The sequence below is a fragment of the Papio anubis genome, chromosome 1 (genome assembly GCF_008728515.1).
Source record: "Papio anubis isolate 15944 chromosome 1, Panubis1.0, whole genome shotgun sequence".
In the NCBI taxonomy this organism is placed as follows: Eukaryota; Metazoa; Chordata; class Mammalia; order Primates; family Cercopithecidae; genus Papio; species Papio anubis.
The window spans coordinates 60,146,542-60,162,743 of NC_044976.1; the positions used below are offsets into that span (position 1 = coordinate 60,146,542).

Below are 16,202 nucleotides of genomic sequence, written 5' to 3' on the forward strand. Positions count from 1 at the left end.
GCTACGGACTGATCAGTAGGATAGGAATATTGTAGTTCTCATTCTGCATATTATATTGTTTATTATTCTTAAGATTATAACAACATTTTGGTGGTCATGTCACTCTACCTGATTTATTATGCTTATTGTCAATTAAGAGGCCTCTCAAGTCTATGTTATCTTCCATGTTGTATTTGCTTTTATGTTTTAAGGGGTATTTGCAAGCCTTTTATTTTGTCTCTGTTTGATTTCCAGTCTTTGGTTTATTATTCATTTAATAAGTCTGCTATTCCAATGCATGTGTTAGAATAATAGCAACAATGGCAGTATATTATTATAAAATTCTTAGTCGATAATACATTTTTGAATTCACATTCTCCATTCATGGGGGATTAATTCTAGTGTCCCCAACTCAGATTTCAAACTTAATAAGTTTCCATGACTTTGCATCTTTATTCTGACATCTAATGCAGTGTTTTTTCAAGAATTGTGGTGAGAATGGGTAAACAGGAAGAGGAAGAGTATCAGTGGTGTTTGGGAGATAATAAAATCAAATACAGTAAACCAGGACAGAGTAAGTCCTAGGCTATCTTCAGGATGCACTTTGGCATAAGAAGTTCAAGACTGTGCTTCAGAATCTGACTCTTGATAGGATGCTAGGCTTGTCTAGACTTCAATTCCTTAATATGTAAAATTTACTAAGTACTTTAAAAGGAAATTATGAGGATTATGTGAGATAATGCATGTAAAGCACTCAACATAGTACCTGACTCATGATAAGTGCTCAGTAAATACTATTTTTCTTCAGAGATTTTGCTAATTTCTTTTAAAAAGAATCTTCTTACCCTGGTTAGCAGTTGGGAGATTGGTGCTTGGGAGAGATTATAAGGGCTCAGATTGGCCGAGCTCAGTGGCTCATGGCTGTAATCCCAGCACTTTGGGAGTTCAAGAGAAGCCTGGGCAACATGGCAAAACCCCATCTCTACAAAAAATACAAAAATTAGCTGGGTGTGGTAGTATACACCTGTAGTCTCAGCTACTTGTGAGACTGAGGTGGGAGAATCACCCGAGCCTGGGAGGCTGAGGCTGCAGTGAGCTGTGATTGTGCCACTGCACTCCAGCCTGGGCAAATAAGAGTGAGACCATGCTCAGATAAAAATTTGGAAGTAATCTCTATGAATTTTCAAGGAGGGTTTGGCCTCTGTTGATAAATGTTGGACAAGTAGACAGTGAAGATAGGGTGAGAGGAGGTTATTGGTGTAGTTGAAAATATCGTTACCCCAGTGTGGTATGGGTAGAGATCAGATTGGAAGGGGTTCAGGAGGTTTGGGTTTATGCAGTAATGGAGGCAGTGTCCATACTTGCAAAACCTTGGCGATGGGGTCCTATAGATTGTTTTTGTTTATTTTTCTAGGCAGATGGCTTTTAAAATGTGTCCATGTGTTTAAGGATGCACTACCAAATTAGGTAATTAGTTAATAACTTCTGTGAAAAACACTCTGAGGAGCTCTGTTATATAATTAACTAATTATTTGATAAATGTCCTAAGTGAAGTAGTACCATAGGCAACAAACTGCTTAACTTGAATAATAGATTTTTTAAAATCAGGTTATTAGGTCACTTAAAACAAAAATTTCTTTTCTTACATAATTAAGGGATCAAAGATTAAAGGAAAATGATCAAATATTGGCCGTTAATCACACACCATTGGATCAGAACATTTCCCATCAGCAAGCAATTGCATTATTACAACAAACCACTGGATCTTTGCAACTGATTGTGGCCAGGGAACCAATCCACACAAAAAGCAGTACTTCTAGCAGCCTAACCGATACAACTCTGCCTGAAACAGTGAGTTGCAAATTTGAAAAAATACCTAATTTTGAATAATGCCATTGATTGTAAGAAGTGTAAAGACATTTAGAAGGTGTCGTTTTACTTTTCTTTTCTTTTCTTTTTTTTTTTGAGATGGAGTTTCGCTCTAGTTGCCCAGGCTATATAGTGCAGTGGCCAGATGTTGGCTCACTGCAACCTCTGCCTCCTGGATTCAAGTGATTCTCCTGCCTCAGCCTCCCAAGTAGCTGAGACTACAGGTGCTCAGCATCACTCTCTGTTATTTTTTTTTTTTGTATTTTTAGTAGAGATGGGGTTTCATCATGTTGGCCAGGCTGATCTTGAACTCCTGCCCTCAGGTGATCCACCTGCCTCGGACTCTCAAAGTGCTAGGATTACAGGCGTGAGCCACTGTGCCTGGCCCATTTTACTTTTCATAGTTAAAAAAGATGATCGTATCTCTGAGTGCAGCATTAACATGTTTAAACAAGAAGTTTCCTGAAGGTTTTTTTTTTTCTCTTTTCAATGTCCTGTGGGTCTCTTTGTTTAAGATTATTATTTAGTATGGAGGCCAAATTGAAGTATTAGGCGTAATTTATTTAGTGATGGAGAGTCTTGTGTTCCTTGGTGATGTAGCCAATTAATTGAGAGTTTTTATTAGAGATTTACTGTTGAGTGTTTAAAGTAAGATTTGATTATTTATTTGAAAAATATTATTTTTGAAAATTATGAGGGGATTTATGACCAGATTATTGATATTGCAAAATTATAGCAGGCTTTTTTTCATGTAAAGACACATATGGAACAATTTTAAAGAATAAAAGTATATGTCTCTTTTGGGAACCCTTGAATGTGCTTTTTAACATTTTACAGATTTTGGCTTGCATTGTCAGAATGCAAACTAATAAATCTTATTTTCTTATAACACTGAGTGCTAGCTGACTTATTTAATTTTTATTCATTGGGACAAAAGAAAAAATAAGACTGTCTTGGTACAATACAAGGTCACAACAAAAATTAATGTATAGGCATTTTCCCTATTGTAATCAGCAATATTTGTACAGCAGAATTTACATAATAAATACAGTGAATAAAGTGGGGAATTGTTTAACGTATAAAGAACAAGGGCTTTGGAGTTAGGCTTGGATGCATTCAAGTCCATTTCTCCCAAATCCTAGTGGTGTCACACCAGGCAGATTCCTTTACCTCATACCTTCCTTTGAAGGTATGACGTCTAGTTCTCAGAGATGTTGTGAGGCTGAATGAGAAGGCATGTGAGGCACTAAGCACCATGCCTGGTGCTGCATACATGTTCTGTGAATATTGGCTGCTATCAGCTAACATTAAGTCAGGCATATTATTTTAGCAAACTTTCTTGTTTCCCAGATAGTAGATGTTCTAGACATCAATTTATTAATCTCAATATTGCTTTTTTTTTTTTAGATGGATTCTTGCTTTGTCACCCAAGCTGGAGTGCAGTGGCGTGATCTTGGCTCACTGCAACCTCTGCCTCCCCGGTTCAAGTGATTCTCCTGCCTCAGCTTCCTAAGTAGCTGGGGATTACAGGCACATGCCAACATTCCCAGCTAACTTTTTCATACTTTTAGTAGAGATGGGGTCTCACCATGTTGGCCAGGCTTGTCTCAAACTCCTGACCTCGTGATCCGCCCACCTTGGCTTTCCAAAGTGCTAGGATTACAGGCTTTAGTCACTGCACCCAGCCCTCCAATAATGCTTTTTATTTAAGACTGCATAGTAACTTTGCAATTTAGTATAATAGAAAAACTGGATGGGTATGATGGTTCACACCTGTAATCCCAGAACTCTGGGAGGCCTAGGCAGGAGGGTCGCTTGAGACCAGGAGTTTGAGACCAGCCTGAGGAACATAGTCAAACCCCACCACTATGGCCAGGCACAGTGACTCATGCCTGTAATCCCAGCACTTTGGGAGGCCAAGGTGGGTGGATCACCTGAGGTCAGGAGTTCGAGACCAGCCTGGTCCACATGGTGAAACCCTGTCTCTACTAAAAATATAAAAATTAGCCGAGTGTGGTGGCACATGCTTGTAATCCCAGCTAGTCGGGAGGCTGAGGCAGGAGAATTGCTTGAACCTGGCAGGTGGAGGTTGCAGTGAGCTGAGATTATGCCACTGCACTCCTGCCTGGGTGACAGAGTAAGGCTCTGTCTCAAAAAAACAAAAAACAAAGACATCCCACCTCGACAAAAGATTAAAAAATTAGCTGGGCATGGTGGTACATGCCTGTAGTCCCAGCTATTTGGGAGGCTGAGGTTAGAGGATGGATGATCCCAGGAGTTTGAGGCTGACATGAGCTCTCATCATGCATTGCACTCTAACCTGGGTAACAGAGTGAGACCTTGTCTCTAACAGAAAGAAAGAGAGAAAGAGAGAAAGAAAAGAAAGAAAGAAAAGAAAAGAAAGAGAGAAAGAAAAGAAAGAAAGAAAAGAAAGAAACAAAGAAAGAAAGAAAGACTGACTAAGTAATGAGTATGCCCTAATGATCTTGAGAGGGAGGATATTGTTCTCAGTTGGATTATGTGAAGTAATGCCCATTTCTCATAGAAACCTGCTAGTTAGAGGGGAAATGCTTATGTCTTTTAGTCTAATTTGTATAGTCCTATTGCTAATATCTTCAGTGGGGCCTACCTTTCCTCTCCCTCATAAGAGTCTCCTAAATTAGTCTCTCCACTTTGTGTCCTACCACCATTTTAGATTCTTCTCATTGCTGCCAGATGAATTTTCTTAAACCACTTCTTTGGTTCTGCCATTTCTCTTCTAAAACCTTTAACTACTTCCACTTGATTACCCAGTTAAATCCAACCTTTTGACCATATCTTTCATCCATTGTGTTATCTGGCCTAGCTTTGCCCTTATATTTTCTTTTTGCTTGAATGTCTTCCTTTGTAGTGCAACTTAAATTCCCCTTTTCCTTGAAGTTTTCTGTAATTCTTCATTGGTTTTGACTTCATGTTCTTCCTTCCCTGTAAAAAGTCTTTATAATATTTTGTGATTCTCTTTCAAGCAGACACGTATTTACTGGTCCCTACTATGTGCTGGGCAGTGTGCTGGATATCCAGTGTAGAGTGAGGAGTGAGAAATGTTTCCTGTGCCTTAGGGCTAGTGCCTTACGATCCAATATTCTGCCTTGTATTTTAATTATTTGTGTTTTACTTTCTCTCTACTGGATTATAAGATCCCTACGGTCAGGGACCATATGATTATCTCTGTCTGTATGTCTTAGCCTGTAGAACATTGCCTTGATTAATTGTATGAATGTTCAATTTGTTGCAATGTTACTTTGGTAATGATTGTATTGGAAAAATAAGAATCTGTGAGTATTACTGATCCTGTGACTCTTATGTGCCATTAATTTGTAGGTTTGCTGGGGCCATGTTGAAGAGGTTGAGCTCATTAATGATGGCTCCGGACTAGGTTTTGGTATAGTTGGAGGAAAAACAAGTGGCGTGGTTGTGAGGACTATAGTTCCTGGAGGATTAGCAGATCGAGTAAGTCAACCTTCCTTGTTATCATTTTGGTTTTATAAAATTTAAGTTGTATGAATTGAAATGTAATTTTATAACATGAGTTACCAGGATATATGACTTAATAACTAGAATTTAAGTATAGCTTAAAAATGGTTTATTCTGTAAGTATTATTAGTATACATGCTGTCTTATTTTAAACAGTTCCTAAATCAACATTTTTGGGGTTTGTTTTGCTTATAATTGACACGCTTCATGATTCCATCAGGGGACAATTTTTTTTTTAATTGAAAAGCGTTGTTAATGAATATTGCATTTTGAACATCTGTATTATTCTCCTCTAGTGTGTCTTTCAATGGCCTAAATGTTAAAATCAGAAGATACAGCGATTATAAACATTTGTCCCAATATCATACATGATAAATTTCACTTGAATTAAAATTTATGGCCTTATAAGTTAAATGACTACCTTTCATTGTTTAGCAGTGTTTACACTGAAAGTAGGCTATTAAAAAAATTAGCAACTGTTTCTGCTTAATTTTATATTGAAGAAATGTTAATCACTACTTTAGTTTTTAGAAATTAGTTTAGAAATTTGACTCTGAAGCCACTTAATAATAAGCCCATATTATATAGAATAGCCATGATAAATCAGAAATAACTTTAGCTGGCCGGGCGCGGTGGCTCAAGCCTGTAATCCCAGCACTTTGGGAGGCCGAGACGGGTGGATCACGAGGTCAGGAGATCGAGACCATCCTGGCTGACACGGTGAAACCCCGTCTCTACTAAAAAAATACAAAAACTTAGCTGGGCGAGGTGGCGGGCGCCTGTGGTCCCAGCTACTCGGGAGGCTGAGGCAGGAGAATGGTGTAAACCCAGGAGGTGGAGCTTGCAGTGAGCTGAGATCCGGCCACTGCACTCCCGCCTGGGCGACAGAGCGAGACTCCGTCTCAAAAAAAAAAAAAAAAAAAAAGAAATAACTTTAGTTATTCCCATAATCAGAATGATACGTAAAATTTCACTGATTATTGCCCAGTTACATATGAATTTATCCCTTCTAATAGACATACATAAGTAAAAATGAGCTTGCCATGCAAATGCATCTTCAAGGCAAGTTCCTTGGCTCTTCATTTCTGATCATGATTGCTTCACCTTATGCAGCTTGTGGAGCCATTGATGTTCCTCTCATCATTTCAGCACCTAAGAGTATTTATTTAGAACAGCAGTTGTCAAAGTTTGGTTGTGGGCCTCTGGAGGGCTCTGAGAGCCTTGCAGGTGGTCTATGAGATCCAAACAACTTTTACAATAATACCACGACATTATTATCCCTTTCACCTTGTTAACATTTGTACTGATGATACAAAAGCAGCTGCAGGCTAAAACTGTTGGTGCCTTGGTGCAAAACAAGGCAGTGGCCACAAACTATTATAGTAATCATTGCATTCTTTTCTGCCATGTGCTTGCAACAAAAAAAAAAAATGCCGTTTCAATTGAAGTTTTTTTATGATGCAGTAAAATGATTAATTTTAGTAAATTTTGACCATTTAGTGCATGTCTTTTGAATATTGTCAAAATGGGAAGTATCATGTAGCATTCTTGCTATGTACTGAAGTATGATGGTTGTCTTAAGGAAAATCATTTGCAAGGTGAATCTGCTACTTTTTTATGTGGAACAGCATTTTTATTTTTATAAAAATAACTGCAGAAAAATTATGTTTATCCAGACTTGGGTATTTGGAAGATGTTTTCTTGAGAATGGATGATGTGAACCTGTTATTTTAAGGCAAACAACTGACACTGTTTGTTAGCAACAATAAAATTTGAGCTTAAGCAAAAATTAGAATTTTGGAAAATTTGTATTTTACCATGAGCTTGACATTTCCCTAATATTTAAAAGCTTTCTAAGGCTGGGCGTGGTGGCTCATGCCTGTAATCCCAGCACTTTGGGAGGCCAAGGTGGGAGGATCTCTTGAGCCCAGGAGTTCAATACCAGCCTTGGCAATGTGGCAAAACCCTGTCTGTACAAAAGACACAAAAGTTAGCTGGGCATGGTGCTACTTGGGAGGCTGAGGAGGTGGAGGCTGCTTTGAGCCGAGATTGTGGCACCGAACTCCATCTGGCCTGGGCGACAGAGTATGACCCTGTCTGAAGAAAAAAAATTTAAAAAGAAAGGAAAAGTAAAGAAAGGCATTTCTGATTAGATTGTTGATTGATATCAAGATGATTGTCTTGATATTTATTATATGATGAAATATGTCAGTACTTGGAAGGTCTGCATAACTGTGAATCGATATTTTCTTTTCTTCTCCTCTTTTTTTTTTTTTTTTTTTGAGTAGAGTCTTGCTCTGTTGCCTAGGCTAGAGTGCAGTGGCATGATCCTCTCACTACAGCCTCGACCTCCCAGGCTCAAGCAGTCCTTCTACCTCAGTCTCCCGAGTAGCTGGTGTTACAGGCGTGTACCACCAAGCTAGGCTAATTTATTTTTATTTTTATTTTTTTGAGACAGGATCTCACTCTGTCACCCAGGCTGGACTGCAGTGGTGCGATCTCGGCTGACTGCAGCCTCCCTCTGGGGCTCAAGTGATCCCCCACCTCAGCTTCTGGAGTAGCTGGGACTATAGACACAGGCCACCATGCCTGGCTAATTTTTGTGATGGGGTTTCACTATGTTGCCCAGGCTGATTTCGAATTCCTGAGCTCAAGCAATCTTCCCGCCTTGTCCTCCCAAAGTGCTGGAATTACAGGTGTGAGCCATTGCACCTGCCTGGCCTTAGTTTTATTTTTTGTAGAGACAGTCTCGCTTTGTTTCCCGGGCTGGTCTTGAACTCCTGGCCTGAAGTGATCCTCCCGCTTAGGCCTTCTAAAGTGCTGGGATTGTAGGTGTGAGCCACCATGTTCAGCCTCAATATTTTGTGAAGACCAGTATGTGATATGACAAAATAATATGTAGCTAAATGATCCTCTTGAAAATCAAGATAGATCAGTCGATTTCAATAGTGTCTGAAAGTTTGTTGATGTGGTTCCAGATTCTACATTGTAACTGTATAAGAAACCACCACTTGCCAAGTTTTGGTGTGTTATCAAAGAATAGGCTGAAAGGACTATTATAATACCCCTCCCCTTTCCAACTATATATCTGATTGAGGCCAGATATTCTTCATATACTTCATCCAAAACAGTATATTGTAACACATTGAATGCAGAAGCAAATGAGTCTAGCTGTTTTCTTTTAAGCCAGATATTAAAGAGATTTGTAAAAATATTAAACAGTCCCACTCATATATATATATATATGTATGTAAGATTTGATGACTTGCTAGGAGGATTCACAGAACTCAGCATACAGTTGTACCCATAGCTATATTTATTACAGTGAAGAATACAAAGCAAAATCAACATGGAAAAGGTTACATAAGGTGGAGACTGGAGGAAATCAAGCACAAGCTTCCATGAGTCCTCTCCCTGTGGAGTCATATAGGACACACTTACATATATATATATAGGTAAGAGTGGGACTGTTTAATATTTTTAATTTAATATATAATATATACTATATAATTTAATATATAATAAATATATATATTTAATATATATATATATTTTTGAGATGGAGTCTTGCTCTGTTGCCCAGGCTAGAGTGCAGTGGTGCAATCTTGGCTCACCAGAACCTCTGCCTCCCAGGTTCAAGTGATTCTCCTACCTCAGGCTCCCGAGTAGCTGGAACTACAGGCATGTGCCACCATGCCTGGCTAATTTTTGCCTTTTTAGTAGAGATGGGGTTTCACTATGTTGGCCAGGCTGGTCTCGAACTCCTGACCTCGTGATCCACCCGCCTCAGCCTCCCAAAGTGCTAAGATTACCGGTGTGAGCCACCATGCCTGGCCAATATTTTTTGTTTTGGAAAATATAGCTCTTTTAAAAATATATATACAATATAATAAATATTGATAAAAATTAACATTAAATATTATATATTAAAAAATTCCTCAGTACCAATTTTTGCATGTGTATATGTTTGTGAATTCATCTTTACCAGATTTCTCCAGAGAAACAGAACCAATAGGATATGTGTGTGATTATTTTAAAAAAGAGATTATTTTTAAAAATTGGCTCATGCCATGGTGGGGGCTGGCAAGTCCAAAATTTGTAGAGAAGGCAAGGAGGCTGGAAACCCAGACAAGAGTTGATGTTGTAGTCTTGTGTTTGAGATCTATAGGGCAGGCCAGCAGAATGTCTCAGGAAGCTCTGTTACATTCTTGAGGCAGAATTTCTTCTCTAGGAAATCTCAGTTTTTGTTTGTGAATTCTTCAGCTGATTGGATGAGGCTCACCTACATCATTGAGGGTAATCTTCCTTTACTTAAAGTCAATTGTTTGTATATGCTAATCACATTTACAAAGTACCTTTGCAGCAACGTCTAGATTAGTGATTGACCAAAACAGTCAGCACCACAGCCCAGCCAAGATGACACATATAATTTAACTGTTATCCATTACCACAATCAAGGTAATGAGCGTATTCATTACTCCCAGCCGATTCCTGTACTGCTTTGTAATTCCTATCGCTCCATCCTTAATAATTTTTAAGAGTGTAAAGGAGTTCTGTCTTTATCCATTTAGTGTTGCTATAAGGAAATATCTGAGGATAGGTAATTTAAAATAAAAGAGGTTTATTTAGCTTATAGTTCTGCTGGCTGGAAAATTGGGCATCTGGGGAAAGCCTCAGGCTGCTTCCATGGTGGAAGATGGAGAGCCGGTGTGTGCAGAGATCACGTGGGCAGCGAGGAAGCTGGGGCGGAGAGGCGGAGGAGGCGGGGCAACTCTCTTTTTAACAATCAGAGTGAGAATTCACTGCACTAAGTAAACTCACTGCAGAGAACTCAGAGCAAGAACTCACTGCACCAAGCCATTCATGAGGGATTCACTCCCATGACCCAAACACCTCCCATTGGGCCTCACCTCTAACAATGGGGATGCGATTTCAACATGAGGTTTGAGGGGACAAACATCCAAACTGTAGCAAGTTCTGAGACCAGAATGTTTGAGAATGTTCATTTTAGAGACGTTTAAAACACATCTGTGGCTGGGTGCAGTAGCTCATGCCTGTAATCCCAACACTTTGGGAGACTGAGCCGGGTGGATCACTTGAGGTCAGGAGTTTGGGACCAGCCTGGCCAACGTGTTGAAACACTGTCTCTACTAAAAATACAAAAAATTAGCCCGGTGTGGAGGTGCATGCCTGTAATCCCAGCTACTCAGGAGGCTGAGGCACGAGAATTGCTTGAACCTTGGAGGCAGAGGTTGCAGTGAGCCAAGATCACGCCACTGCACTCTAGCCTGGGTGACAGAGGAAGACTCTGTCTCAAAACAAACAAACAAGACACACATCTGTGGCACAACACAATATTCTTTAAGGATTCTTTAAAATTTTTTTTATAACCTGGAAAGAATAAAATATTGCAGAAAAATTTGGGATGCCTTTCTTTGTATTCCCTCCCTCTTCCTGCCTCTGCCTTAGAAATTTTAATAGGTTTTTTTGTTGGAGTGGCTTTTTTTTTTCCCCAAAATGCAAAGTGGAGTGGTTATTGTGCAAAACAAAGGGTCAAGTAAATTTAAACAAAATCCGATAGGTTTCTTTACTGTAAGAATTTTCTTAGCTTTTAAAATACTAACGTGCTTTATGAATTTTCACAAGAGTAAGATGTGCAGAGTTTCCCAGATTAATCCCATTGAGGCATTGTTGGAAAAAGCCCAAGTCTGATTTTTGCCCTTTACTGGAAGGGATCGTCACTATTTCAGATCATCAAAGAGGAGGTAGAGGGTATGCTTGTCATAGGGTCATAAGAGCTCAAAGAGAAGCAAGTACTTATGCCAGACATTGTTATCTGCTTAATGTACATTATTCTCATGTAACCTTCAAAACACTCTTAGAAGTTTTATTCCCAAATTGTAGATATGGAAACCATTAAGAAATTGCCCAAGGTTACAGCAGCGAGGTGAGCCACAGAGTCAGGATTGAGCCCATATCTGTTTGATTCTGAAGTCTGAGCTTTGTCGTTAGAATTTATCCAAAGTTAATCCTAGTGTTTTCCTTTTCCTGATATACACCTGTGCACAATTGTTCACATCTATCAACAGGGAGTAGCCAGCTCTAGGAACAACAGAGCTATTGTCTCTTCTAGGGCATATGGTAAGGCCTAGGCATAGGGGACAGAGCAGTATTCACTTCTCCTTTCCTCTCATGTCAGCTGATGGCAAATAAAATCTCTTCAGCTTTCTTGCTATAACCAATTTATCTCCTTCCTCAGCCTGGCCTCATTTGTTGCTTATTACCAGTCAATGTTATGCTTGCTGTAACTCATGAAATGACTTAAGCTGCAGCACCCTCAGGCCTGAGGCTATGGCACAAGACATGGTGTACACCCTCCCTATTATCTACCTTTGGAGAAATTGTTCTCAACACACCTACATCCAAATTAGCCTCTGAAAGGAAAGAGCATAGGATTATAGTGTGTGAGCTTTAGAATCAGAGAGATGAAGGCTTGAATTCTGGATCCACCTCTCACCCTGGGCAAATGACTTCTTGGCTTAATTCCATGTTTCTAAAATGGTCCCCAAGACACCAGATTTGATGACTTGCTGGGAGGATTCACAGATCTCAGCATACAGTTGTACCCACAGCTATATTTATTACAGTGAAGAATACAAAGCAAAATCAACATGGAAAAGCTTGCATAAGGTGGAGCCTGGAGGAAACCAGGCACAAGCTTCCACGAGTCCTCTCCCTGTGGAGTCATATAGGACACACTTAAATCTTCCAGTGGTGAATTATGACCATACATCTGAAATGTCTGCCATGGAAGCCCATCAGAGACTCTGCCAAAACATAGGGTTATTACTGGATGCTGGTCACAGAGGCACACACTGTGTAGCATATACTGAAGACCTAGACTTGCAGAAGAATGCAGGTGTTCACACTTTAGGCACCTTGAGCCATTTTTACCAGGGAATGGTGAGACCCCTCACAGAATCTAAGCTGCCAGGTGTTAGCCAAGGGCTAACCTTGTAAGAAGGCCTTTCCAAGGAAAGTTAATGCTTTTTATTTTTTGGCAGGAGATAATTTTGCTTGCCTTAAATAAAAGTCTGTGTGAAAATTCAATGTTAATCAATGTAACATGCTTAGCACAATGCCTCTTAGTTCCCAAAATGCTTATAACCCAATGAGAGAGAAATGTATTCTCATTTTGCTTAAGAAGGATCTGAGACTTAGGTAAGATAAACAGCTGACCTTTGGCCATACAACTTGACCAAAGTAGAGCTAGGATTTGAACTTGGGTGCATCTGACTCCAAAGCCCTTACTTGTCTTTCTGTTGTGTCCTGCCACTAATGATGTAAAAGAAATGAAGTAGAAAATAGCATTTATTTATGTAAAAAAATTGATTGATTTATAGGAATCTCAGCTCACTGCAAGCTCTGCCTCCTGGGTTCACGCCATTCTCCTGCCTCAGCCTCCCGAGTAGCTGGGGCTACAGGCACCCGCCACCTCGCCCGGCTAGTTTTTTGTATTTTTTAGTAGAGACGGGGTTTCACTGTGTTAGCCAGGATGGTCTCGATCTCCTGACCTCGTGATCCGCCCATCGCGGCCTCCCAAAGTGCTGGCATTACAGGCTTGAGCCACCGCGCCCGGCCAGGAATCTTTTAAGAAACATTATTGAGATCTAGTTACGATGTCCAATCAGTTAATATAATCGGGCCAACTCCATGGATAGGGAAATTATATGATATTAAAAGGGTAGCTAAAAGGCCTATCTCTCTGTAAGCTTCAGAGCCTCTCCAAAATTCACAGTGCTTGAAACACTCACCTTAAGAACATTCTGTCAGTTGTGGCAAGAGTTAAACATCTTTTTGGGAGGCACTTTTTGTTTTGTTTTGTGTGACATTGATAATGGGCAGTGTAAAACCCTCGAAGTGCAGAAACCTATTTCATGTGATCTGAGGAAGTTCTAGGGCAGTCAGGTGTACTGGGATACCTCCTTGTCTTCAGAACACAGCCTATTTAAAGGTTGTCATACATTATTGACATTTTTGTATGAAGCAGTTAAAATATGAATCTATTGACTACCCAGTAACCTAATACTACGAAGGAATGGAACCAAGCAAGGGTTTGAGGGTGGATGTGGACTTTGAGAGACTTTTCAGTGTAGAGTAAGGAAGGCCCAGCTTGAGGTCACTAAATGGTTGGTTAGTCCCAAGCAATTTTGCTTTGAGTGATTCTATAAACAGATATTTTCTTTATCTCTAAAAATCAGTTAATGAGTGCTCTGGGAATTTGAGTAGGATAGGATAGTTTCTTTAATTCCTTTAGGGAAAAAGTGTTTATTTTGTTTTATAAAGTTACCCTTTTCTATCAATGACATGTTGCCTTTTGATTGAAGACCAATAATAAAACTGGCCTGGAATCGAACATAGTTATTATTTCATTTTCTGAGTTGTGGAAGTATTTGGTGCCTTTTTTTTTTTTTTTTTTTTTTCCCTAAATAGAGACAAAGTCTTGCTCTGTCACTTAGGCTAGAGTGCAGTGGTACGATCCTAGCTCACTGCAGCTTCCAACTCGTGACTTTAAGCAGTCCTCCCAAAGTGTTGGGATTACAGGTGTGAGCCATGGGTACCTGGACCCATTTTTTAGTTTTTGAAGAAACAAATTTGATTTCTTCTTTTGTAGCTCAGGTCTGAATTACTATTGGTTTTAAAATTTTTTAAAAATTATCATACACAACAGCATATCAGAGAAGTTAAAATGCAAAGTAATGTGGTTTTTTTTTTTTTTTTTTTTCCCAAAATGGCTCCTTTTTTTTTTTTTTTTTTTTTTTTTGAGACAGTGTCTTTCTCTGTTGCTCAGACTGGAGTGCAGTGGTATGATTTTGGCTCACTGCATCCTCCACTTCCCAGGTTCAAGTCTTGTGCCTCAGCCTCCCATGTAGCTGGGATCACAGGTGCTCACCACCACGCCCAGCTAATTTTTGTGTTTTTAGTAGATATGGGGTTTCACTATGTTGGCCAGGCTGGTCTGGCCACAGAGTGAGACTCCGTCTCAAACAAAAACAAAAACAAAAACTCCTGACCTCAGGTGATGTGCCAGCCTCGGCCTCCCAAAGTGCTGGGATTACTGGTGTACATTCACTGTAAGTGTGTGATACCCCTGTTGCATCAGCTATTTTAATTTTTCTGCCTTTCACACTATCTTCGCCAATATGCATAATTTTTTTCTCTTTTGAAAGAATCTATGGATTAATAAAACTGTTATATGTGAATGTTTGATTGGCACGCTGTGTACTTGAATCTTGGCATAGCTATTTATTGGTTTTCATTGATTGACGATTTCTGTTAAAGAACAAAAGGGACTTTATGCCTTTCAGTTTCCTCACACAGAAGATAGGTTATGGAAGGAGAATGTTGATCAGAAAATATCAATAAAATGCAGACTGGGGCTGCTGGACTTAGACAAGGTAGCTGTCATTTTGGTGTCTTTCTATCAATCTGACTAATGACTATTTTTGTACTTATGAATTCTTTAGAACACCTGCTTTTCTGCAGGAAGAAAATGTTTGACTTTCAGTGACAGATGCAAATTATCGACATCATTTTAAATTAAGAGTCGAGGTAAAATAGAAGAAAACTAATGCCTAGGAAGTGACTAAAAATATACTTTATGATAAAATGTCCTTCTTTGGCCAAGCCAAGTATGAAAACACTTATTAGACATATTTTTTTAAAATTTTTTGATCAAGGCATAATTCTATTGAAGAATAGTTTGATTTACAGAGGTAACTTTACCCTTATTTTTCATCAGAACCACTGACTTTCTCTTAAGTAGTTGCTTATTTTGTTTTAAGTCTGTTGCATGGATGAAAACAGAATATCAAGTTATCACTATTAAAGTAGAAATCCAGCAATTCTTCATTCCTTTTTTCATAACAATGTCCTCCTTGCATCTGTTTCCATTTTCTAAGTCTTTCCAGATGTTTCTGAATTAAATTGCATTTCTGCTGCACCACTTCTCTCCACTTCCAGTCCCTTCTAGTGGCTTCTGAAAGCACAGAACTTTGTATGCATTATTTCAATCTAAAACATTCCTTCATTTAGGTTCCTGTAAAATTGGCGAAAAGGAAGGATGGAGAATAGACTTTTCAGTCTAAAGGATTTTTAAAAAAACTTCTTCCTTCAGAATCTCATCTTTAGCTTGCAGGTGGTGCCACCTGGAACTAGGATTTTGAAGCTTAGAACTGGATTAACCCAATAGTCATTGCTCTGTTCTCAAGCTTTCTCTCCATGTTGCAGAATATCTATTTTTGATCTTCATTTCATTCAAACTTTTTAAGAATTATAGGCAGTTTCTTGGAGAATAGCAAAGTAGTACATTTACTATCTACTAGCAGCCTTTGTGTGTAGGAGATTGACTTGCTACAGTAATGTTACTCTGGAGATATTGAAGTATAAGGCAAATAACTGGATGAGAGTAGTCTTAGTGAGCAACTTGGATTCAACTTTGGTTCAACCCTTTTATCAGCTTTGTGACCTTGGTCAAGTCAGTCAAACTTTTTGTATCTCAATTTTTCTCATTTGATAGTTGTCCTTGTCTAAGTGAGATGGTACATGAAAGTGATTTTGAACCTATAAGGTGCTCTGCATGTATAAGTTTAAATAAAGCCAGCTGTGTTAACATTGTGGTATCTTTAATGCGCTGTAATAAAGATAAGTAGGGTGAATTCAAAATTTCTGACTAAACAAATTTAGGAAAAATTTTGTAAAAATTAGCTGTTTCAAAAATTTATCAAAGAAGGGAAATGATGAACGTTTTGAACAGATACTCATTTTGATAAATTATTTAC

The 16,202-nt window shown here is 39.0% G+C and overlaps 1 protein-coding gene across 5 annotated transcripts in view; it reads left to right on the forward strand.

Annotated features, from left to right (window-relative positions):
- PATJ (PATJ crumbs cell polarity complex component) overlaps window positions 1-16,202 on the forward strand; it is a 396,968-nt gene that overhangs the window by 3,978 nt on the left and 376,788 nt on the right. For 4 of the 5 annotated variants that reach the window (XM_031669412.1, XM_031669417.1, XM_031669416.1 and 1 more), the window contains exons 3-4: window positions 1,635-1,830; window positions 5,209-5,337. In XM_031669412.1, coding sequence (XP_031525272.1) covers window positions 1,635-1,830; window positions 5,209-5,337 — 325 coding nt within the window. The remainder of the gene's footprint in view (window positions 1-1,634; window positions 1,831-5,208; window positions 5,338-16,202) is intronic. The other variant, XM_031669419.1, reaches the window with a different exon arrangement.